This window comes from Larus michahellis, chromosome W (genome assembly GCF_964199755.1).
Source record: "Larus michahellis chromosome W, bLarMic1.1, whole genome shotgun sequence".
In the NCBI taxonomy this organism is placed as follows: domain Eukaryota; kingdom Metazoa; phylum Chordata; class Aves; order Charadriiformes; family Laridae; genus Larus; species Larus michahellis.
This window is the reverse complement of record NC_133929.1, coordinates 22,329,871-22,355,680: the sequence shown is the minus strand read 5'-3', so window position 1 is coordinate 22,355,680 and position 25,810 is coordinate 22,329,871. Positions and strand designations below refer to the sequence as shown.

At 39.1% G+C, this 25,810-nt stretch overlaps 1 protein-coding gene across 1 annotated transcript in view; it reads left to right on the top strand.

The window, feature by feature from the left end:
* The window catches only part of LOC141735465 (growth hormone receptor-like), a 31,094-nt gene extending 5,484 nt beyond the window's left edge, over positions 1–25,610 (top strand). The window contains 7 exon segments of the mRNA XM_074568317.1: positions 3,501–3,630; positions 5,888–6,048; positions 7,105–7,283; positions 19,306–19,477; positions 21,910–22,000; positions 24,320–24,389; positions 24,651–25,610. Coding sequence (XP_074424418.1) covers positions 3,501–3,630; positions 5,888–6,048; positions 7,105–7,283; positions 19,306–19,477; positions 21,910–22,000; positions 24,320–24,389; positions 24,651–25,610 — 1,763 coding nt within the window.
* The last annotated feature ends 200 nt before the right edge of the window (positions 25,611–25,810 follow it).

The window sequence follows — 25,810 nt, the reverse complement described above, 5'->3', positions numbered from 1 at the left end:
GGCTAATCGATCGGGGTCGATAGCGGCTGACATTGGGGATTTCCGAAATTCCTCTCTGTCATACATGGCTTGCAGACAAGCTGCTTTCCGTATCGCCGCAAACAGTTCAGAGTAGCCTGTAGCTCTAATCTCTAATGGCTCTCCCCTCTCTCGCGGATCCATACCACTTGCCCAAAAGGCTGCTCGAGCGGTTAGGGAATAATTATGATCCCCGTCCATTGTAGTTAAAAACACTCCTGGTCCCCAAGAGTCTCCTGCTTCTTCCTCACTCAACATAATTCTATCTCCTCCTTCAGAAGAAACTCGCCACACATACTCAACAGCCGATTCTTCTGGCCGCCTCGAATATTTTTCCTTTATTTTCGCTAACTCTGTTGGTGTCCACGGAATAGTACGCACAGTGTTGCGGACTTCCTCATCATCCTCATCAACTGTGGTTTCAGTTTTAATCAGAGGTTGTAAAGGAAAGACTCGAGATTTCACAGTAAAAGTCCTTCCCTCCTCATCTTCTTCCTCATCTTCACTATTAGACCAAAAATCTCTGGTCTGGGTTCCGGAATTTGGATAACACATTAATTTACGAATCTGTTGGACCTGGGTCGAGGGCTGCATTTTATCTAAGAGCCCAGTCACCCTTTCCAATAACATTTTAAGTTGGTGATTTTCACCTTTAAATTGGAGATTTTCACTCCCAAGTCGAGCATTACGGTTTCCTAAACATTCATTCTCACTCACAAGCTTATCAACTTGAGTTCTTAATTTTTCTCCTGTCTCCTTTTGAAAGGCTAGTGATGACTTCAACACCTCATTCTCCGATTTCAGGGTTGCATATTCTACAGCTGAAATCAGATTAGGAGCAGGGGTTTCCCTAGCTTCTAGTTGTGCATGGGATAAACAGGCGCCTAACACCGCACAGATCACACCTTTGCCTTTTCCCACTCTGAGCTTTTGTGAAGCCCAACACTCTTCAATACGTTCCACCACTTTCTCTTCATCCTTCCAAAGTTTTTGGGCCCACTCCTTCCCAGCCTGGGAAGGGGCACAATCATATCTTTGCAGCAGTTTATCCATGGCAATCCTGCCGACTACGGCAAATTTCTGTTGCGAGAAAGGGGCAAAGTGGTTTTGGCAGAAAATAAACCCCCTTGCGTTCTAACACTCCTCACCGAGGTGGGAGGCTAGGTGCGTCTAGTTGTAAATTCTGAGTGATGCCCAATTCAGCACTATCAGTCCAATCGCGTTTAATATCTATTAAACTGTTACGATTCCAGATACACTAATAGTGGACTGCACCTTCAGTCTAGTCGTGCTCATGAACTAGCACGGCCACTCTCGAGTCTTTGGTCGCTTTCAGTGAGAAACCGAAACGACTAGCTACTTAAAAAAAAAGTGCAGTTTATTTAAACAACAGATATATAGGTTCTTAGGATTGCCGGTGATAACTACACTGTCTGCAAAGCACGTGCAAATGAAAGTATTGTTACATATACAAAACGCGTGACAAAGTTATAAACGATACAGCCTGGCTCTAAATGTAGGAAAGAGAGTCTCTAGAGAAATTTCTAAGTTTCCTGAGGAAGCACTCAGTATAATCTAAGTCTTACCCAAAGGCGTCCCTATTGGGGGGAAGAGAGGCTCAGCCCGTCGACTGCTCCCAGACGTCAGTGATGGAATTCTTTGCGATGGTGTCTTCCCTGGGTATCCCCCCTCTCTCGGGCTATTTTTATACTATTTGTTATCTTCCAGGTGGAGTTTGAGTGACTTTAGTCATACATACTTTTATCACGATTGGTGTAAATTTCTCTCGCTTCACAATTAAAGGTATAGTTGACGAGAAATTCAGGGCGCAGACTCAAGAAGGAGTGGTCGCACCTTGGAGGCGGGTAGCCTTCGGGATGGAGGTGTGTTTTGGTGTTATAATGACATTAGAATGAGCAGAGTTCGCACAAAGGACAGCATTTCATCAAAATTTGACAAAATGTTGGCTCCGAGTATCGAGCGGGCAGCTAATTGGCAGCTTATCTGTTTCATGGTATCATCCCATTCCCGTATCTGCTATACATCATAAGGTAAAGCCACGGAATAATTGCATCCCATCCTGTACCTCATGTAGCTTATCAGGGAACCACAGATGTTGTGTCCTTCATGCCAGCTGCGGCTATTTTCTACCTCAGAAGCCTCTTGATTTTATACTTTTCCTTAATGTGTGAACGATGCTGTACTTCTGTATTTTTATCCAATTTAGTATTTATTCCACAATGATTCTATGAATATTCATGTATTATTTACTGCCTGATGTGGACGCTTGGCGGTGTAGAATGTAGAGTACACAGTTTGAACCATTAAGCCAAAGAAATACAAATTGTTCTGGCATTGAGTTGCCATGTCTATCTGAGCCATAAATAAAGGAGTTAACATGCAGGAAGGCTACAAAATCCTCGTGTGTGGTAGGAAGCATCTGTTGCATGTGGATGTCTGTACCTTAATACTTTTTTCTAACTTTGAGTGTAAATGTTTTGGACCAAATATTTACAGTTGTGATACTACAAAAATATTTGCAAAGATCTTAACGTGCAGAGTCCAGTAGCATCATGTCGTTCCCTGTCCAGTGATTATTTCATCGATCATGGACAACTATCTACATTTTAGGTGCCTCATGGAGAAATTTTCTTAAATAAATGATCATATTTCACAGATAGTGAAAAGAGGTAGATGCTTCCACGTGCATGTGATCTCCCTCTGGAAAGCTTTCCAGGCCGAATAGGAAACATTGGCATTTTAGAATGACTGCTTCATTAGACCCTTAAAAATCAGGAAAAAGTTACTTACTTTGAAAGCAGTGAATCATACCTGCAACTTTTGTTTTTATTTTTCTCACAAAGATTGACAAGGCTGTCTAATCATAACAGTCATTTGATGGCCCTACATAATTTCAGTTTTGACAAAGAACAGAAATTATGAATATAGAAGCAGCATGTGGCAGAACAGGCACATGCTTAGAGCTGCCGTTATCTCTCTCAGAGCAAGGTTATATCTACACAATACACAAACCTGAATTCAGTTCAAGGTAGCTACTCTAATGAGTAGACACATTGCAAAACTGCTCAGCTCGGTAAATACTAACCTGTGGTTAGTCTAATACTGAGCTCTGCAGTACCACACTTTCTTTAAAGCAAGTGCAGGGCTGATTCAGGTATATCTGTACTGAACTACAGCTACAGTGCTAGCATATCCCCATGCTGCGTGTCAGGCTGTGAAACTAACATTTCCACACTGCACAAAAGATAGCTTGACCCATCTTTCAAATTTGTCTTTCTACAGGTAGGCATCTACGTTTATGCATGTAAGAAGTATTTAAAACTTGCCTTGTTGTACGTAAGCAATTGGAAGGAAAGTTAATTACTCATAAAAATGCTGAGTTTCATTTTAACAGCATGTTAATCTGGCTTATGGATTTGTTTAATGTGTCTCATTCTGTCCCCTGCCATTTTTCCTGACAGACTTTTTGCAGTGGCCACAAATCAGCAAGTGCAGATCACCTGAACTGGAGACATTTTCATGTTATTGGACTGATGGAAATTTTTATAACCTCACTGCTCCAGGAACAATACAACTATTGTACATGAAAAGGTAATTATATGGAAACAACAAAAGAAAGAGAAAAAGAGAGCGAAGTGATATGCTTTGATATGCACTGAAATATATTACCTAACCCGGTCTCCTGCTTAACACAAACCATAGTGTCTGTCGTGGTTTGGGCTGGGCTGGCCACTAAACAAATGACAGATGCTCACAGTATCTAACCGTGTATACCTTTATCAAGTCCTGACTCTGGCAGAGCTCCAGCATTTCCTTTGGAAAAGCGTCTGGTCTCATCAGCTAAGCTTAGTGGCAGAAATGCTTCTTAATTTATGTAGTGTCTGCCTTTTTACTTCTTAAGCACCCACTCCAGTATTGAAGGCTGCACTTGGCATAATTGGTTTAGCTTAATCCTCCTTCTGTACAGTTTGAATGGCTTTTAGTAACAAAAGGCATTTACGGTGTATTTTTAACAATCCAAGACTGTAATTTTTGAAAAGATCCCTATTTGCTTTATATTTGGACTGAGAAAGAATATTGAGATAAAGAACAGCAGATCTGTTTTTCTGAAGTGACTTCAGACATACTGAATAAATGTCTGTCACTTTTCCTGTAGAATATTTCTAATAATCTGGTTGTTCCCATTTTGCTTTACTGAAGACTTCTTTGGTTTTGGACCTGCTGCATAGTTTCAGCTTGGCTGTATGAAAATGACCCCACACAAGTAGCAGTGTTTCTCGGTCTGAGATTTCATGCCACTCTTTATAACTGCTGCTTTGTCTTTTTTAAGAGATGAAATGAAATATATGAATGTGATATTTCCTGCTGCAATTATTTTATTTACAAAGAATTTATTTATGAAATAAATAATTTTCAGAACGGAAAAACATAAGGGGTTTCTTGCTAGTAGTTCCAAGCCTGTGTTTTAGAAGTTCTGTATCCCAAGGAATTTAGCCCATCCTCACTCACTGCGCTGTATTTCTCTTCCATTCTTTCACATCCTGCAGTCCTGTGTTGGTTTGTGTCAGGGATCCTGCAGCATTCACCCTCAGGCACTTTCCGGTGTGAGCAATGAATGCTCCAGTGCCTACACCCCAATTCAGCTCCCCAGGGCAATGCACTCCCCTGTCCTTGGCTTTCCAGGTGGTGCAGTACTTAGCTGCCTTAAGGACTGGCTTTCACTGTTTCAGATCTCATTATGTAGATGGACATCTTCTTGCAATTTAATTTTGCCGGAACAACAGTTGCTAAAATGCATACCAAATTTACCTAAGTCTGCGCTTGCTGGTAGTCATTAGCACCTACCAGCATGACACATTTGCCGTGGTTTAGGCCAAATTGGCCAATGGCTGGCGACAGATGCTCCCCCCCAGCCTCTCGTACTCAGAGAGGAGGAGGAGAGATGAAGAGAGATTTACGAGTTTAGAAGAAACTAAACTACTTTAATGAAATATTAATAATAAAATAAAAAGGAAAACAATGAAATAGATACAGTATATACAAAACCGTATTAAGCTCCCAGGATGACATCACCGGCAGGCACTGGGGAAGTCCCAGGCTGGACTCAGCCACGGGTGGGAACCAGGTTCCAGAGTTGGAGTCAGGAACACACGGATCAGGATCAAAGGCAGATGAACAGACAGGGTCCTCCTCAGACATCAGCCACTGAAGGAAGAGAGCTGACCCTTTGATCCCTCAGCTTTTATACTGAGCATGGGGCAGATGGGATGGAATTCCCCTGTTGGTCAATTTTGGGTCACCTGTCCTGTCCGCTCCTCCCCATAGGTGAGACCCCTCTACACCCCTCCGCTTCCAACCCTCCAATGGGGCAAATAACGAAATTAGCTGACCTTGGTTGTTATAGCAATAAGCATAAGCAAGAGCCTTTCTACATATCGTTCCTTGGCACAAACTGTCTTATCACTCTGAACGAACCGTTTTCGACACAACATGCTGTTAATTTCAGAGAGTTAGAAGAGGCCTACCTAAGAAATAAAATTACTGGACAGAAAGTTGCTTCTGTTTTACCTCAAACCAGGACACATGTTCTATCTGACTGTTCTTTTGGAAGCACCATCCAAAGCACAGAAATGCCACTACCAGTACACGAGAACCTAAATACATGTATTCAGGTTGCTTGGATAGTCGTTTGGCTTCATTCTAATTCACAATAAATATTGACATGTATTTCTCACTTCCATAGAAGTTACGACTTATCAACAACATGCCTTGTAACATCTATAATTTATACCTTGTAAGATCTATAAATATCTCTTTCATATATATTTCATTTTTGTTGTCATTCTAGGAATGATGAAGACTGGAAAGAATGCCCTGATTATATCACTGCGGGAGAAAATAGCTGTTATTTCAACACGTCCTACACCTCTGTTTGGATACCGTATTGTGTTAAGCTTGCCAATAAAGATGAAGTATTTGATGAAAAATGTTTCAGTGTTGATGAAATAGGTATGCTTCCATTATGCATTTTACCTATATATTTTATACCACAATAGGTGTGATTCTATAAGCTTTCATATTATTCATGCTGTATTTAAATTCTCCCTCTCAGAAAGGCTAGTTTCTAAAAAATACAATATATAGGAAAGGATTTGGTTTTGTAACATATGTAATGTGATCCAGACCAGAAAATATTGCCCAGGTTGGAAGAAAGCTAAAAGGATAAAAGCAAATGCATGGTTTCTCTTTATGAATACCGGTGGTCTCAAATATCTGCAGATGAGTTTGTCTTTGCTGTCACTCTGAGACCTTTCTAATGGATGTTACATCCCCTTGTTCAGTGTGAACACGAATGGCATTAAAATTTTGATTCTGCAAAGTTCTGGAACCAAATAGGTTTTTATTCCTGAATCAACACTAATCTGCAGAATCAAGATGTTTAGCATTTCTAAGCTACAATTTATATTTATTGTGATATGAATTGTGACATGAATTGTGACTGGGATTTTCCAGACGTTATTGCTTGTTCAGAGCAATGATGTATGTATATGCAATTAACACTTATTTCCTGCAAGTGACTAGAATACCCACTGTTCCCTTTTCTTCAGCTGAGCAAAAATAGAATCATTTTTCATATACCGTAGTTTTTCAATGTATTTCCACATTATTTCTGAAGTAGTTATTAACTATTTTTCTTTCGGTGTTACTACAATTATTATTTTTATTTATAGTGGGAAGTCTAAATTTAAGTTTTGACGGAGAACTGTTTATGTCTAAGTGTTTTATAAGCTGCTATTGGAAAATGTAGTGTAATAGCTAACTCATTCTTAGTCTTCTTCATTCAGGTAAGATTTATGCAAAGCATGTCTACCGCCAATGGCAGAGTGCCTTCTTGTTATCAAACTTGTAGTGACTTTGTCATTGATTCATGGGTTTTAGATTTTAATCAGCAAATGTGTGGTTAATATGCCTTTTTAGTTCTGAAATCATTTAACAGTGTGTAGTAAGAATGGTCATTTCACATTGAAAACTGGCTGTTTTATTCCAAATACTCTGTTTAAACAGTACTACCTGATCCCCCTGTCCACCTTAACTGGACTCTGCTAAATACTAGTCAGACTGGGATCCATGGGGATATCCAAGTAAGATGGGATCCACCACCAACAGCAGATGTTCAGAAGGGATGGATTACTCTGGAGTATGAATTGCAGTACAAAGAAGTTAATGAGACAAAATGGAAGGAGGTACGAAGCAAATATTTATTATACAATACTCATAGTACAATGCAGGCTTGTTCTGTCTCTAACACTTTTGTACTGTTATAAAAAGCAACAGGTTTGTAATTGCTAACTAAAAGATTTAGTCTCTTAAGTCTTAAACAATATGCCCATATTCTTCTGAAGTTTTTTGGCAAACATTGTAACTTTATGTGTCAAGATAGATGGCACACAGAATAATAATAAGAGACCCTGAAATCCCTGTGTTAGATTTGGAAGTATAGCAATAGTCACATATATCGAATTTTTTTCAAGAATAAGGTATTTCTCTACTGTTTTTCTAAACCTCGGCTATTTGAAACAGTGCATGGTATTTTTAGTAGTTGGAACAGGAATATTATGGTTGGAAAATGTCACTGCGTCAGTCCAGATATGCTTTGATATGCACTGAAATATATTACCTAACCCGGTCTCCTGCTTAACACAAACCATAGCGTCTGTCGTGGTTTGGGCTGGGCTGGCCACTTGAGATATTTGATGATTCTACCACACCGCCCAAATTGCAGAATGCAAAGGCAGGGGCTATGAGAATGAAGAAGCTCCCACTGTAGGAGAAGATCGGGTTCGGGACCATCTGAGGAACCTGAAGGTGCATAAGTCCATGGGACCTGATGAAATCCATCCGCGGGTCCTGAGGGAGCTGGTGGATGAAGTCGCTAAGCCCCTTTCCATTATATTTGAGAAGTCATGTCAGTCTGGTAAAGCTCCCGCTGACTGGAAAAGGGGAAACATAACCCCCATTTTCAAAAAGGGAAAAAAGGAAGACCCAGGGAACTACAAGACAGTCACTCTCACCTCTGTGCCTGGCAAGATCATGGAGCAGATCCTCCTGGAATCTCTGCTAAGGCACATGGAAAATAAGGAGGTGATTGGTGACAGCCAACATGGCTTCACTAAAGGCAAGTCATGCCTGACAAATTTGGTGGCCTTCTATGATGTTGCCACAGCATTGGTAGATAAGGGGAGAGCAACCGACATCATTTACCTGGACTTCTGCAAAGTGTTTGACACTGTCCCACACGACATCCTGGTCTCTAAATTGGAGGGGCATGGATTTGACGGATGGACCACTTGGTGGATAAGGAACCGTCTAGATGGCTGCACTCAAAGGGTTGCGGTCAATGGCTCAATGTCCACGTGGAAACCAGTGACGAGTGGCGTTCCTCAGGGGTCAGTACTGGGACCAGTGCTGGTTAACATCTTTGTCGGAGACACGGATGGTGGGATTGAGTGCACCCTCAGCAAGTTTGCCGATGACACCAAGCTGTGTGGCACGGTTGACACACTGGAAGGAAGGGATGCCATCCAGAGGGACCTGGACAGGCTTGAGAGGTGGGCCTGTGCAAACCTCATGAAGTTCAACCAGGCCAAGCGCAAGGTCCTGCACCTGGGTCAGGGCAATCCCAGGCACAAATACAGGCTGGGCGGAGAATGGCTTGAGAGCAGCCCTGAGGAGAAGGACTTGGGGGTGTTGGTGGATGAGAAGCTCAACATGAGCCTGCAATGTGCACTTGTAGCCCAGAAAGCCAACTGCATCCTCGGCTGCATCAAAAGAAGCATGGCCAGCAGGTCAAGGGAGGCTATTCTGCCCCTCTACTCCACTCTGGTGAGACCCCACCTGGAGTATTGCATCCAGCTCTGGAGTCCTCAGCACAAGAAGGACATGGACCTGTTGGAGAGGGTCCAGAGGAGGGCCACAAAGATGATCAGAGGGCTGGAGCACCTCTCCTATGAGGACAGGCTGAGAGAGTTGGGGTTGTTCAGCCTGGAGAAGAGGAGGCTCCGAGGAGACCTTACAGCAGCCTTCCAGTACCTGAAGGGGGCTTACAGGAAGGATGGGGAGGGACTCTTTATCAGGGAGTGTAATGATAGGATGAGGGGTAACAGTTTCAAACTGAAGGAGGGGAGATTTAGATTGGATATTAGGAAGAAATACTTTACTGTGAGGGTGGTGAGGCACTGGAACAGGTTGCCCAGAGAAGTTGTGGAGGCCCCATCCCTGGAAGGCTTCAAGGCCAGGTTGGATGGTGCTTTGAGCAGCCTGGTCTAGTGGGAGGTGTCCCTGTCCATGTCAGGGGGTGTTGGAACTAGATGATCTTTAAGGTCCCTTCCAACCCAAACCATTCTACGATTCTATGATTCTATGACCTCAGTTTCTTCCACAATGTTTTTCCCAGTCTCTGTCTTTTTCTTCATTATAGTCAAGTGTCATTAATCACCAGCAGAAGGAACAGCATGGTTACAGGACACAGAGTCTGACATCAGCTCTAATTACAAAGCAGCAGTTACCTCTTTGAAGATACAATAGAAGTCTTGTTCAGTTTTGGGGATGTTGATTTGAGTCTTGACAATTTAGTAGCCAGTTGTAAAAAGGCTCTAGGGACCATGTACAAACTGAGATTTTCTGAAGTCAATAGCTTGACTGAATTTGAAATGACCACATTTTCAGAGAGAAGGTGAGACAAATAGTTGATAGAGGCTAGGTCTCCTCCATTGACAGCTGAAAAGTTCCTACTTTAAAGAATAAATTTTTTAACAATAATGGCCATTCACATGACAGGAGGACAAACACATGAAAACTAATGACAAAGGACATTTTAGGAAAACACCTTTTGTCATAGCCCATAATGGATTTTTTTCTTCATGTTCATTTTTACTACCTTTAGGTATGCAATTCAATTACTGTAAGCTTATTATTTTAAGTACTTACTGTTAGTTTTCATACCTTCATACACTTTTTATCAATTTATAATACTCACTGTATGTAAAACTTAAATTTGAAATAGCCTTAAAATCTGCATTTAGACAGCTTTTGTAAGCTATCCAAATGGATTTACAAAAGGGAGATGTTTTAAGATAGGAAAGAATTTAATAAATTTAATTAAATGCTAAGAAATTAAACATTTAGGACCTGGAAGCATGTCTTCATCACTGATATTTTCAACAGCCTTGAAGAACTAAAACATTGCAGCAGACAATCCTCATTTAACATAGAAAAGTAATTTCTTTTGCTTTTAAATTTCCTTTATTAAAACATTTAGTTGTAGATAGTGTTGTATAGCAAAGTTCCTCAGTGCTGCAGTCTTCCTCCCTTTATAGATTGCTGAGTTAAACGGAGATTTCCAGAGAGTTTGATATACAGCACCATTAAAATTCTAGCACAGAAACAAAGGCTTCTCAGACTCCACAGAAGTCACTCATATTACTCTGAGATATAGTCAATAAAAACACTTTCCAAAGTTGTTATTACAAGACATATTAATAAGAATCAGCCAATACCACTTAGAAGAAACTTTCACTTGAAAAGCTTATTAAAATGACACAAAATATTTATACTTAGCAGTTTCAACATTTTTTTACTTCTTCCCTTAACTTTTCTATCTCTGAGAAGTTATCCAAAAGTTCATCAAGGTTCACCATACTGATTTTCTTCATAGTTTCTTCATGGCTGCGATTCATTTATTTCTGGAACATTTCATCCAGTGATCACTGTATATATGAAAAATAGATCCATTAATTTATATATTTCTCATTCACATTATGTCAACAGTTTTCATATACACAAATGCAAGCAGAACACAGACCACTTTTTTTTTTTTTAAATTAAAACTACTTTTGCATGTTAAGCTAAACTTCAACCAACCTAAGATCTTACATTTCTAGGAAATGCAGTGAATGTCATAAAGCCCAAGCCAAATCTATCAAAATTTTAGATGATATCATTAAATTTGGAATTTTTTGTCGCAATTAAAAAATAAACCTGAATCCATTTCCCTAGATACAATGATGCAATTTTACCTAAATATATAAGTGCTCTGCACATAGGATGCTTTTTAAAACATATGACCAACTTCTCTTTATATATGCTGCTAAAACAGATTGGTCGTCTTATTCAGTCAGTTGAAACAGTTGCTTATCCTCCACTGTGCGTATTTTAGAGGCAATGGACGAATTTTTAAGTTGGATTAACTTAAAAAATGTAACTTAGGTAAATGAGATTTTACCAGGTACGCATTAATGCAGGATGTAGACCTTTTACCTGTGTACATGCTTTAATTCTTAACTACTCAGGCTTCAAGTTACTTAAATATTTTCTTATAAACAATATGCATTTATATTAGTGACGAGACACTGCAGCACATAAACAGCATATGAGTAAAAAGACAGTATTTTGAAAAGCACCCATATAATTCTAGATTATTAACACAATTCCTAGTTTTAGTAGAAATTCTACTTACAGAATCTTCAACATACGTTTGCAAGATGGATCTGAAAGACACGATATTAATGTTTCTAAAAATATTTAAACTACCTCTGAACATCAGGTTCCATCAAACAATAATTCCAATACCAGATAAAGCATGCATTCCAGAAAAAAATCGTCACTTCTATGTAGTAATGTATGAACTGTCTTTTTACAAATAGTAAAAAATTGGAACAAGAAAGATAAACCAGAAGTTAGAATGTGTGCACTACCCAGAAACTGAAAGGGTTTTCAGATAGAAGTACTTACAGTAAGGTTATGCAGAAATAGTAAATGAAATAAATGCAAGTAAATGAAATGCAGAAACAGTAAATGAATAACTACTGAGCAGGCACCAAAATTACATAACTGAATTGTTTTCTCAGTCATTCGATATTTACAAGCCCTTATGTACACGTGACTTCTTTAGCAAAGCAGTAAGACGCCAGAGGAGGTTTAGATTGGATATTAGGAAAAATTTCTTCAGTGAAAGGGTTATCAAACATTGTAACAGGCCGCCCAGGGAAGTGGTGGAATCGCCATCCCTGGAGGTATTTAAAAGATGGGAAGATGTGGTGCTTAGGGACATGGTTTAGTGGTGGTTTTGTCAGTGTTAGGTTGATGGTTGGACTGGATGATCTTAAAGGTCCCTTCCAACCTAGACGATTCTATGATACTGTGATAAAGATATTAGTTCTGTGTGTTTAATACACATTTTTTTCTCGTATTCATGGTTTCCTCAGAGAGGCTAAACCTAATTAACTTATTTTTTTATCAACAATTTTTAAGGATATATGTAACATTAAAGATGTAATGCTTCTAGGTTAAATTACTGATCTTTTCTTCTAAGTTAGCAATCTTAATGCTAAGTAATGTATTACAGTTATTTAGGACACTCAATTTTTTAAAACAATAACATATTCCATTAGTTGATAATCTAAGCATACACTGTGAATGCCAAGCCCTGATCTTTCCAGTTCTTACCAGGGGCAGTGTTTTATCTGTTCACAATCACCGTTCATTTTCATCATTCTCTTAAAACTAGGTTTTACCATGTGAATTTTGACTGAGGAAGGGAGTTCAGGGAGCTGCTATGTTGTGCTGGTTTGTTTGTGTGTTTCTCTGTTCCATGGCATCATTTGTTCTTTTAGAAGACAGGATGTGCTCAGCACTTGGCAGCACTAGGCAACAGTGCCACTGGGAATAAAACTCCTGCTGAATTGAAACAGTAAATTAAAAATAGTATGTTGCATTATCAATGATGTATTTTTCCAGCAGGAAAACTCATCGCTTTTATTTTTCCGTATATTATTATAATATATGTTATGTCTTCCAAAAGCATTTTTGTCAAGCCTCCCACCCTTATTTTGAACTATGATTTTTGTTTCACTTGAGGGGTTTCGTGGTTTAATGCAGCCAGCAACTAGGACTATGCAGCCGCTTGCTCAGTCACCCCAGTTGCGATGGGGGAGAGAATCAGAAGAGGAAAAGTGAGAAAAAAATTGTGAGTTGAGATAAAGACAGTTCAATAGGTAGAGCAAAAGCAAGCAAAGCAAAACAAGGAATTCATTCACTACTTCCCATCGTCAGGCAGCTGTTCAGCCATCTCCAGGAAAGCAGGGCTCCACCATGCCTAATGGTTACTAGGGAAGACAAACGCCATCACTCCGAACATCCCCCCTTCCTTCTTCTCCCCCCCAGCTTTATATACTGAGCATGATCTCATATGGTATGGAATTGGAATATCCCTTTGGTCACTAGGGGTCAGCTGTCATGTCTGTGTCTCCTCCCAACATCTTGTTGCACTACCAGCCTACTCACTGGTGGGGCAGCGTGAGGAGCAGAAAAGGCCTTGACTCCTTAGCAACAGCCAAAAACATCAGTGTTTTACCAACGCTATTTTCATCCCAAATCCAAAACACAGCACTATACCAGCTGCCAGGAAGAAAGTCAGCTCTATCCCAGCTGAAACCATGACAAGGGGAAAATTAAAGATTTAAAATATATTTTTTACTGTCATAAAACTGACGCATTTATTTAATCTCTTTTTAACCTCTTGTCCTCCATTCTCTCTCAGTATCCTTTTTTAAGTGTTGTAGCTGATGATCTGATTTTTTAATTTAAGGTTTCATTTTTCCTTCATGTAACAGTGAAGCCTGTATTTATAACCAGTAATTTTAAAAATAATGGCTTAGCATTAGTGTTTACAGTATGTATCAAAATAAAAGTTTCATTATTTGTGAAAGGACATTGGTAGGCAGTAAATTTCTGATGTTGCTTATATGAATTCCATATTCTTGTAATCTCAACAGGAGCGTTCTGTGAAGCAGGATGAATTAAAAATAAGGAAGATAAACACTAGGTAAATTGGAAATGAAATCTCCTAAAATGTGTCATTCCGTGACTCTGTAAAAACCTGGATTTTGTAATCTCCAGAAGGAGTCATTAGGGTCAGATGTAAAAATCACACAATCTTCTGTGTTAGCTGTACCACATGCTTGTCTTAAAATGGCTTTGGTTTGCCTTCTGAAATAACTTTCTAAGTGACTATGAATGGAAAACCAGCTCACTGTATCATGCTGTCTACAAGTCTTTGTCTGGAATAGCCTGTGTTCATCTGCAGCGTAACTTTTAATAAAATATTTAGCCATATGGTATTGAAGGTAGACAGCATGTTCCAGCACTTTGTTGCATAGACAGACTGGTATGTGCTGTTTCCAAGAGGAAAAAAGCCCCTCATATGTCATTAGAGTCTAAGACAACTTTGCAGTCATTTAGCTTGTCAGAACAATATTTTTGTTTTAAAAGTCTCAACCATCACCCAAGCAGGAGTGAAAACATTAATTTGTAGCACTGCTTATTTGTTCTTTGACACAGATGCTCATTTATGTTGACTCTGTTTAAATTCTCTCAAGCATATACAGACATACCCATGCCCAAAGAGAAAACACATATCTAGACTAAATAATTAATCCAAAAGTTTAATCTATGCTACAGGGAAGAAAGTGTCTATCTGCACACAGGCAGATTCAGATATTCTTATGCCCTGAGTGTAATTTAAATGTAGTTCTTCAGTAGTCAAGGATTCTTCATTAGAATGTATCAATGTGATCCACTTTGAGTCAGTTTCCGGGAGAACATAATTATGCAAAAATATATTGTTGATTTTGAAGATTTGCTTCTGTAAAACTTGAAGTCACTGGAATAATTACTTTTCTTCTCAAAAGATTTTCACTTTATGAATTACCATTTACTATTTATACTGCAACCATGTCAGCATTCCAACCATGCCAAAGCTCTGTCCTGCAAGCCACCGTGCAAGCCTACAAAAAACAGTCTTTGCTTAGAAGCATTTAACAGATAGATATTCAGTTTAAATAGGATATGACAAAGACGACTGATGAACCTTAGGGACGAAGAACAATAGAGAAAGAAAGATGAAATAAAGAAGAGAAGTAATTCTATTGCTTCCAGTGGCTTCCTAAGTAACCTAGTCTGTATTCCTTTGCTTTCTCATTTACATCAGATTGATCTTTCTGTTGACATACTGACGAGTGAAACTGTTATAATTTTAAGCACATTTATAACAATTATACTCTTATAACTATTTATTTGTAATTCTGGATCTCTTACACTTTTAAAGTAATGCTAAGCTTCTCCTGACCTAGTTTTCGTACACTCCTTAAAAAAAATCAGGGTGGTAGTGAGTTTATGAACCAAAAAAATGTGTGTGTATGTGTCAGATTGACAAGAAGCATATTTTCTTAAATACATCTAACACACCATAAGAACATATTGCTTTGTTAGGGACCACATTTTCCAATAATCTTATCTAATTGATCTTATCCAAAGCAGTCCATTTGGACAGTATTTTGTTTGCTTTCATTTGTTTCTTAATCTTTCCTCCACTATTAGCCCTTCTTCTATGGAAGTTAAACAGTTGGGGGTAGTCTTGTGAGAAAGGAATGCTTGTGTCTAAAGCACCATTTACTACACTATGGAAGCAGGAAGACAACTTGTAAAGACATATATGCTTCTATTTTCTTGCATTTCTGTTTGTGACAGTGCTCAACTATCAGTGACGAGCTAAAAGCATACAGCTTGCTTCTAGTCATTTAATACATTCCTCAATGAAGTAAATTCAAAAGGTTGTTATAATTGATTGATTGGTGATTGGTAGAAATCAGCTAATTAATACTAATCACATTCCAAATACTAATCACATTCCAGAAAGGAAGTGACACAATTTTGCTATTATTTACACTATAAAAGCAACAGACTTTGTGTCCCTAGAGTTTTTCATAAAATAGGTTATTCTTTGGCTTGTCTGTTCTTGTAGTCTGAGTACTACTACAAATTGTATGAACCAAACCTGAGCAAAAGTTTGCATTTTTAAATTCTGTAGGTTTACAAATCTAATTGCAGTTAACACAGGTCCTTGCCCAGAGTTGCACATTCTTCCATCGGTAGTTTGGCTCAGAAAATTTCACTTAGAAGTTTTCATGGCATTTCAAGGCACTAGCAAATCTTCCTGATTCTATCCAAAAAATATGCCATGACAAAGAAAGAATTCTAACATATAGGAAAAAACTTATCTTAAAGAATCCCACACAGCTAGGCCACAGATAGAGGACAGGGTGCTCATAACAATCTTAACATCTCTGGGTAACAAGCATACGGCACTCAGACTGCTCTCTTAAAATGCAGGTTTGACTTTTTTATAAGCCTTTAGGTATCAATCATATAAATAACCAAATAAAGCTTTGTTCTTGCTCCAGTACCATCAATAATTCCAGCATGCCTTGAGAATAGTTCTTCTCAGGAGAGCAAAGTTTTGAAGTTCAGTGTTTCTTCTTTCAGAAAACAGATAAGGAATTGCTGAATACTATACTTGCCTCAAGAAAAATAGTACTATAGACTATGTTGTACTGCAGCTGTATATATTGTATGTTATTGCGCCTTTCAGCTTAAAAGCACAAACATAGCATAATTCCCTGAGACACTATCAGTTAGAGCACAAAAGAGAATTTTTTGAACAAAATCTTCGTCTGGGATGAGACAATTGCAAAACTCCGAACAGCAGCATTGGAGCAGCAATTTCACTCTGCATTCTTTGCTACAAATGTCTTCTGTAATGAGTGTTAAAGCAGTAAAGAGATAGATGTCCAGTTATACTGTTATTACTAGTTTTATACACAAAGGATAATCTTTGCTTAACTATATCATAATGATTTGTACATATAACTGATACAAAAACTGATATAAAAATGAATTTATAGTCCTTAAATTGTATTAAGTCTTCCCCTTACTGAGACTCGTTTGTAAATTTTTTAGAGGTTTTGGGGATGAACTTGTTTTATTTTTCATGTATATCATTCATTTTTTTCAATCCATTTACTAATTGAAAATAGATAACTTATGAATTGAAAGAGGACTAAAACATAAATTAGTAAATTGTTATAACAATAAGTCATAGTGATAAGAGGATCAAAATTATTTTCTCAGAAACTTCCTAAAAACAATAAAATCCCCACCATCACATAGTGGCTGTTCATGAGACAGAGCCAAATTTAATCTGGCTCACAGTTTGAAAAACTTACATCATTGTTAGTAGCTCCTTGATGAGTATCTTTCAAAAATTCTACTCTTATCTTGATGTGTTGCCAATTACATTCACTAGACTAAAATTCTGTTGCCTCTTATGTCTATCCAAGTTTACTAGTCATGGCTAGCAATAGCTATACAGACCTTGTGAGGCTGTTGTGTTTTTCAAATAAGGTGTGAAAACACACATCATCTGAGCAGTAGTGAAGAATGATGACTTAATAGTGAAGTGTCTAACTATAAAGTACCTAAAAATGTATGTGTGATAGGGAATCTTGAAAGTCTAATTTTCCTTTAGTTATTTATCATATTTTAAATTGGGCTGTTCTTTTGACTTACTAAAAAAAAACCAAACAAAACAGCAGGCCCAGATCCACCTGACATGGGATGAAATTGGTGATCACATCTCAGTCCTCAGTGAAGAGGTCTGGACCAGGGAAGACTCTGCTGGCTCTCATTATCTTGTTGAACTTCTGCTGGAAAAGGTCCATTTCACACTGCAGTGAAGTGTGCTTAGGGCAAGGAAGCATGGAGTTCTAACTCCAGAACTGAACACCATAGTGTCCATACAGCACTGTGGCTGAGATACAGGGCTTACTAGTTTGGGGGAGTGAAACTCATCTCCCTACACTGCATTAGATATACAGCCTAATATCTCCATGTGGCATACTGTGTTGTAGGGGTACCTGACCCTGTGCTATGCCTTCCCCAGGGTACCTCTGAACCTTTCCCCAGTACTGTCCATCTCCCAGTTTTCACTATTTTTCTGTTAAAGTTGGTGAAAGCCATTGCCTTGGTTGCTGTGTTGCCTGTCATGCTTGGGCCAGCCTCTGCCTCAGGTGCCTCCATCCCAGTCACAGAGAGTACTCTCAGCATCCATGGGGCTCCAGCTGACTAGTGACAAACAGTTGCTCCACAGTCTGTTTTAACCCCCTCTTACAGGGCCAGACTCACACAGGCAGCACAGTCACACAGCTCAGCATGACAGCAGGTTTGTCACACGTTTCTTTAATATTGTAATCACACAGAATCACAGAATGGTAGGGGTTGGAAGGGACCTCTGGAGATAATCTAGTCCAACCCCCCTGCCAAAGCAGGTTCACCTAGAACAGGTTGGACAGGAACGCATCCAGGTGGGTTTTGAATATCTCCAGAAGGAGATTCCACAGCCTTTCTGGGCAGCCTGTTCCAGTGCTCTGTCACCCTCAAGGTAAAGAAGTTTTTCCTCATGTTGAGATGGAACTTCCTACATTCCAGTTTGTGCCCATTGCCCCTTGTCCTGTCACCGGGCACCACTGAAAAAAGACTGGCCCCATCCTCTTGACACCTGCCCTTTAGATATTTATAAGCATTGATGAGATCCCCCCTCAGTCTTCTCTTCTCCAGGCTAAACAGACCCAGGTCTCTCAGCCTTTCCTCATAAGACAGGTGCTCCAGTCCCTTGATCATCTTTGTAGCCCTCCGCTGGATTCTTTCCAGTAGTTCCCTGTCCTTCTTGAACTGGGGGGCCCAGAACTGGACACAGTACTCCAGGTGTGGCCTCACCAGGGCAGAGTAGAGGGGGAGGATGACCTCCCTCGACCTGCTGGCCACACTCTTTCTTACGCACCCCAGGATGCCATTGGCCTTCTTGGCCACAAGGGCACATTGCTGGCTCATGGTGATCCTGTTGTCCACCAGGTGCATTTGTAAGATGCAATACAGGTTAGAATGCCTTTACATAACTTTTCTTCTTAAAATTAATTCTGTAATGGCTATTGCACTAGTTTTAAGACTTCCATTTTACTTCAACAAAGTTTTTGGTTTTGTGAAGTCAGTAATGTGTTATAACAGTAAAAAGGATTTACAACTTGATAAGATCAGTGGGAGATATTCATACCACCTACTTATGGCATGTAACTGGAAGCAGATGCCTTTCTTCACTGACTGTATTTACAGAGAGCTTGGATTCTCTCATAACAAAGCCTGATGTCTAGTAAGTCAAAAGTAAATGGTGTGAATTTTCTCTGAACTCTTCTCATGGTATCCTTACAGTTCCAAGTAGTAAAAAGGTCTTCAAATATTTATTTCTGAAATCAAGGAGGAGTGTAAAATTGCCAGTACAACTCAAACAAATAAATCCCAGTCCTTCTGTCTTTACAGTTAGAACCCAGGCTCTCAACAACGGTTCCACTGTACTCTCTGAAGATGGGAAGAGATTATGAGATACGAGTCCGATCAAGACAACGTACCTCCGAAAAATTTGGGGAGTTCAGTGAAATCCTTTATGTATCTTTTTCTCAAACAGGCATTGAATTTGTTCATTGTGCTGAAGGTAAATAAGCGAAGTGCAGCAAAGTCTTTTTATAACCATTGCTGTCCTTTTTTCTTTTGGGTGTTGTGTGTGTGTGGAGGTGGTTCTCCTTACCTTTGATTTTGTATGCTTGAATGGACTGATAATTCAGACCACTACATGAAAATCATTTGGTGAGACTGAGAGCACACAAATTCCATATACAAGTTCAGAAGTAAACTCAGCAAGACTTTCCCAGCTCATCAGAGAGAAAAAATACAGATAGCTTTAAGAATCAGAAATAATAACTGCTGTTGCACATCATATAGAGCCTAGAATGAGCCTAGGCCTAGCTAGAGAGGTGGGCCTAGCTAGAGAGCCTAGGACAAGCTAGAGAGGTGGGCCCAAGCAAACCTCATGAAGTTCAACAAGGCCAAGGTCTTTGGCAAGGACCAAGGTCCTAGGCAAGGTCCTACACTTGAGTTGGGACAACCCTCGTTGTCAATACAGGCTGGGGGATGATGTGATAGAGAGCAGCCCTGCGGAAAAGGACTTGGGGGTACTAGTGGATGAAAAGCTGGACATGAGCCAACAATGTGCGCTTGCAGCCCAGAAGGCCAATCGCATCCTGGGCTGCATCAAAAGAACTGTGGCCAGCAGATCCAGAGAGGTGATTCTCCCCCTCTACTCTGCTCTTGTGAGACCCCACCTGGAGTACTGCATCCAGCTCTGCAGCCCTCAGCACAAGAAGGACATTGAAGAAGAAGAAACAGGCACCACATTTTTTCTATTAAAAGAATGAGACAGTGCCTTTACCTAAAGCGTTCTCAGGTCTGAGCTACTAAATTAACTCTTCAAAATAAGAGCTCTTCAGCAAATTATTTTAACAAGCTGCATCACTTAATTTTCCAGAATATTAGTGGATGTGTTTAATAAAACCACCCATAACTCTTATCTTTCAAAATCTTGCTCGATTGGCCTTTAACTCTTTGTATTACTAGTTTTCATTCTTAATTTATATGAACAGCTAATGTTCTGTCCACATGGCATTATTTTGTCAAGGGTTTCATATGAATTGCACTAAGTTGCCAAGATTTTATATGAACAAAATTAAAATTCTATGAAAATCTAAGGCCGTCATACAAGCACGGTTTTCTTCAATCACTGCAACACAGATTGTACAAGTTGATCCATATCTATACATCTCACACAGCAGCAGTGATTTGATTTGATGGATCAGTTCTCCGCCATGTACTGCATTGCTGAATCGGGACATAAATTGGAAATTTGCAAAGGAAAATTGAGAAACCATAAGATGGTCTGGCAAAATTTATTCTTACTCATTTTGTATTTTACCCTTAGGAACACAGAATTAAAATTTAAATTTTCCATGTTAAAAGTTAAGTATTTAAATTCAAATGTAACATTCTAACTTTTTGAAGCAGCTGGACATTCACAGGTCTCACTGACATGACAAGGAGCTACTGGTTCTCCATTAAATTAGGGACCTAACATAAACATATCCAAATAGGATTTTAAATACTCACGCCTGAAAACATGTCCAGTCAAAATCTAATCTGAGAACAGAGGGCTAAAACTGATGCCTGAAATTTTTGTTTGTCCAAAAGGACATATATTATGTTCATGTATAGAATTTTAAAGCTTCCTGTCCACTATTTCTTAGCCCAAAAAATGAGTGAAGTTTGTATGGAAAACTTAAAATTGTGAACAAATGAGAAGAATCTAAGGCTGCAGACAGAATCAATTTCTCTATACTTTGTATTCTACAGTGTCAGCTTAAGTATGATGGAATTGCCAATATTTAAAAGATAAAACATTTCATTCATCGGCACTGTTATTCATTCCTACCAAATCACATTTCTCAATGGCCTAAATTCTCTCTTTGTAGCCACCTGCAAGGTAAATAAAAGGGAGAAATATTTTTTTTTTTTGCAATTGGCAGTTAACAACATAATTAATGCTCTGCCTTTAGAAAGAGTAGTATTATGCTTTTTGACACCACCATATTTTAGTTTCTGTGAGAGAAGACTAGTTTGTCTATGATTTAGTATGCTATTAATAATGTTCTCTCAGCTTGGGCTAACAAGCAGTAACATGATCTGCAGCATTATATGCCATCAGGACTACTGGTAGCATGTTCCAAGCAGGCAGAATGTTTCTCATGGCTTGTTTTTCTACAGATATTGTCTGTACTTAGATCCTGTTTATATTAAAAAACTCAGTCTGTCCTTGCAAGGAGTCTCAGTGGACTCACAAATGTAATATGGAAACTGTTGAGACCAAAAGGGTATTTTTATTTCTGCTTAGCACAAAACTTTCACTTTAAGTAACCAAAAATTCTCCTATCAGTTTTTGTGACTTGGGAATCCTCAGGCAGCAGAAGAGAAGGTTGAAATTAAAGATGCAAGAGAGATGCATTTTCCTGCTAACATGTTTTTGTTCTGTTGTTTCAGAAATTGAGTTTCCGTGGTTCTTAGTTGTTATCTTCGGAGCATGTGGGCTGGCTGTAACAGTGATCTTAATCCTGTTGTCCAAACAAACAAGGTAGAGAGTTTTTATTTGTCAGATTTTATGTACTTGTAGCTTAAAAAATAGAGTGCTTCAATTTTTTTTTCAAATCTGGGGGACTAGAAACTATTTTGAGGATTGTTGTCCATCCTCTTAAGCTACATGGCTTAAATAACAAGAATAAGTTCCCATAAATAACAAGAATAAAATAAAACAAAGCTCAGGATTGTGTCATTTATAAAAATGACAAAATGGTCTCAAAGTGAATTCATCCCCTAAAATGTGTGTTCAGGGATGGGTTTTGGCAGAATAATTCATCTTGGATGTCATACCAGTACCGTCCTAGACTATGGAGCAATACTATGGTCAAGCCCCAGTGCACACATGCATGTTGCCAGTGGTCTTGTGTATACACTTCGAAAATGAACACTGAGGTGTTTTGCACATACCAGCATAAGGACAAGCCACTGAAATGAAAACAAGATGGTGCAGTTGGAGTAGCTCTAAAAAAATAATTTAGGTAAGCAGCAGTATGCTTTGGCAGTGCTTAATTTAAGGAAGCCACTCCCTGCAATAGCATCCCAATCCCAGAGTTAAGAGCAAGTCTCCTGATACAATGCCTGACAAAAGCTAGATGTGTGAGAATGCAGGTGGGACCAGGAGCTCGCTAAGATCAGCACACTGAACAAGGAGTGGCTTAGTCACAGAAGATCCAGAGGGCTGAAGGATGTCTCTGATCACAGCTCATTAATGTCTTCCATGCTAATCATGATTGCCAGAGGAGGCTTTTCTCCACCAGGGACCCTTCATCTGGAAAGTTTTTCTGGACCTATGGGCCTGTACCCGTTCCTTCAAACTGGTGCACATGGTGGTGGGAGTGGCAATGTCTTCTGCAGAAAAGCAGGATGCATATGTTTCCAGTAATGCAAAATATCCAGGCTCAGTTTCCTCCTGTATCTGAAAAGATATACATTCACAGTTTCCTCAACTCTGATCTAACCATAGGGTTAGGCCGTACTCTTTTAGAGTTGAGAGATGTATGCTTGAGTTACGCAAGGCTAAGAAAGGAGCAGAGCATAGTTCTACCTCCTGAATGATTTCTTCAGGTAGTGAGTGATAAAATCCTTTGTCTGTTTTGTTAGAAGCAGTGCCCAGTCCTGTCAGAATAGATGATTTGTGGATTCAACTGTAAGTTCAAATCTTAAACTAGTACTCTGAAAGCCCAGCCAGTGCACAGCTAACACAGCCCCTCCAGGGATTAGGTGGAAACTGATTTATGGCTTTATGTCTCTCATTGAGGCTTGCTGGACAGAAATTTGAGGCTCTGCCAAAAACAAAAACAGATGGGGAATTTGGGCCTGCCATAGTTAAGCAGAAGTTGCCTAAATTTCTCTCTAGCACTTCTTAAGACCCCTCTGATCCTCCTTGGACCTCACCAAGGTCACTAACAATGCAGCAAAACTACTATTTGAATTTGCATCTACCATTCCCGCAGCTTACTTTCTAAAATAGAAAAGTAACCCAGTATAAAGAGAATGCTGAATTTTCCTTTTGGGAAGTACAGTTTATCTGTTTGCAAAGGAAGCAAAGAGGTAAAATGGAGGAGATAGGCATGACTCACTATTGTTAGATTGCTATTAATGGAAAAATCATCTTTCTATTTGGGTTTTCTTTTTTGTTGTTTGGTTGTGGGTTCTTTCTCAAAGAATTAGAAATTCACTTTATGAAGAATTAGAACAATATCTATTTCCACAGTATGTACATGCATAAATAAGTTACTAGTTCTTTCTCTACAAGGGTAAAACCCTGTTGTTATTATATATTACTTGTTACATTAATAATTCAGAAAACAGAAATGTCATAGAAATGGAAAAATACTAGCCTAAAATTTTGAAGTTGCATTTCTGTTTTATTTATTAGTTCTAAAGTAATTCACTCTTTTCACCGACTCCTTTTTTTCTGTTCCCCTATTTAAATTTATTGGGCTAATGCAAGACTACTTTGTCCCTGAAAAAAAATTGTATCAGGTTCCTTTGAAAATTATGTAAAAAGGGAAACTACTGACAGTGCTCTAGGAATTTACTGTCTGTAGAGCATTAAATTATCAAAGACTGGAGTCCAAAATGGATTCCCACATAAATGTATGTGATTTCAACAAGAAAGGCTGCAGAAAACTTGGTTTTTATTTGGAATGAGAGAAAACAATCATTCTTTTCCTTAGCATTATTTGAAATTGAATCTTCAAACATTTCAGTTTTGAAATAAATAAGTATAAATGCAACGTAAAGCTCTCTTCTTTCTAAACTACTCATAAAGGACCACTGTCAATTAAAAGCCATCATTTATTTTTTCCAGGTTAAAAATACTGATTTTTCCTCCTGTGCCAGTTCCAAAGATTAAAGGGATTGACCCAGATCTCTTGAAGGTAATATTGTGCTCTAAAATCTACAGTGGGAATCATTCTAGTAGTAGCAGGTGACAATTGTCCCAGGCAGAACAATTTTGTAGGAAAAAAATATGACATGGGGGTGTTGCCACAGAATTAGTTTTCATAAAATACAAAAAAACCCCACCATTTTGCAATTATTACATCAGCTACAGCTACCTTTCCTTAAGTTAACACCATAAAAAGCGCAAGCATTTTTATTCTTTCCTTTATAACATTATTTTTTTTCTTGCTTTATAGAAAGGAAAGCTAAATGAAGTGAACTCCATCTTAGCCAGCCATGACAGCTACAAGATATATCTATACAATGACGACTTGTGGGTTGAGTTTATTGAGTTGGACATAGAAGACCCCAAAGAAAAGAACAGAGTCTTGGATACTGACAGGCTCCTGAGTGAAGATCATCTGAAACCACACAGTTGCTTGGGAGCGAAGGATGATGATTCTGGACGGGCCAGTTGTTGTGAACCAGACATTCCAGAGACAGACTTCAGTGCAAGCGACACATGTGATGCCATCTCTGATATTGATCAGTTCAAAAAGATAGCTGAAAAAGAAGAGGCTTTCTTGTGCCTTGATAAGAAAGATAACGAGTCACTTCCAAGTCTTGCTGACACAGACATCCAAAAGCCACATACTAATACTCAGTCCAAAAATAGACAGTTGTGCCCACCTTTTGCAGACATCATTGACTCAGCTAGACTATCAATCCATACCCAGCTAAATAACCAGAATTCATTGACAAATACTGACTTTTACGCGCAAGTGAGTGATATTACTCCAGCAGGCAGTGTCGTGCTTTCACCAGGGCAAAAATCCAAGGTGGGCAGAGTGCAGTGTGAAGACCGCACAGAACAAAACTTCACCATGGACAATGCCTACTTCTGTGAGGCAGATGTGAAAAAAATTATTGCTGTGACTTCCCATGAAGAGCATGAGTTGCATGTTCAGGGGTAAAGCTGTAATGAGGACGCTTACTTCACCACAGAGAGCCTTACCACTGCCGGAGTCAATCTTGGAGCTTCAACAGCAGAAACCCCAAGGTCAGAGATGCCTGTCCCAGACTATACGTCTATTCATATCATTCACTCTCCACAAGGCCTTGTGCTCAATGCAACTGCACTGCCTGTGCCAGACAAGGAATTCAACATGTCTTGTGGCTATGTGAGCACAGACCAGCTGAACAAAATCATACCGTAGCTCTTCTTTGACTAGGTGTGTGCAGTATTTCACAGCAGAGTCAGCTCGAGCTTGTATGCTGAAACCAAAATGAAGTCTAAAACTTTCTTACAGTTCTTATAATTTTATCTGAAATGTTGAAACATAAAATATTCATCAAAATATTCCTATTGAGTTCTGTAAATATTATCTATGAAATTGTCTTGAGATTGTTTTACTAG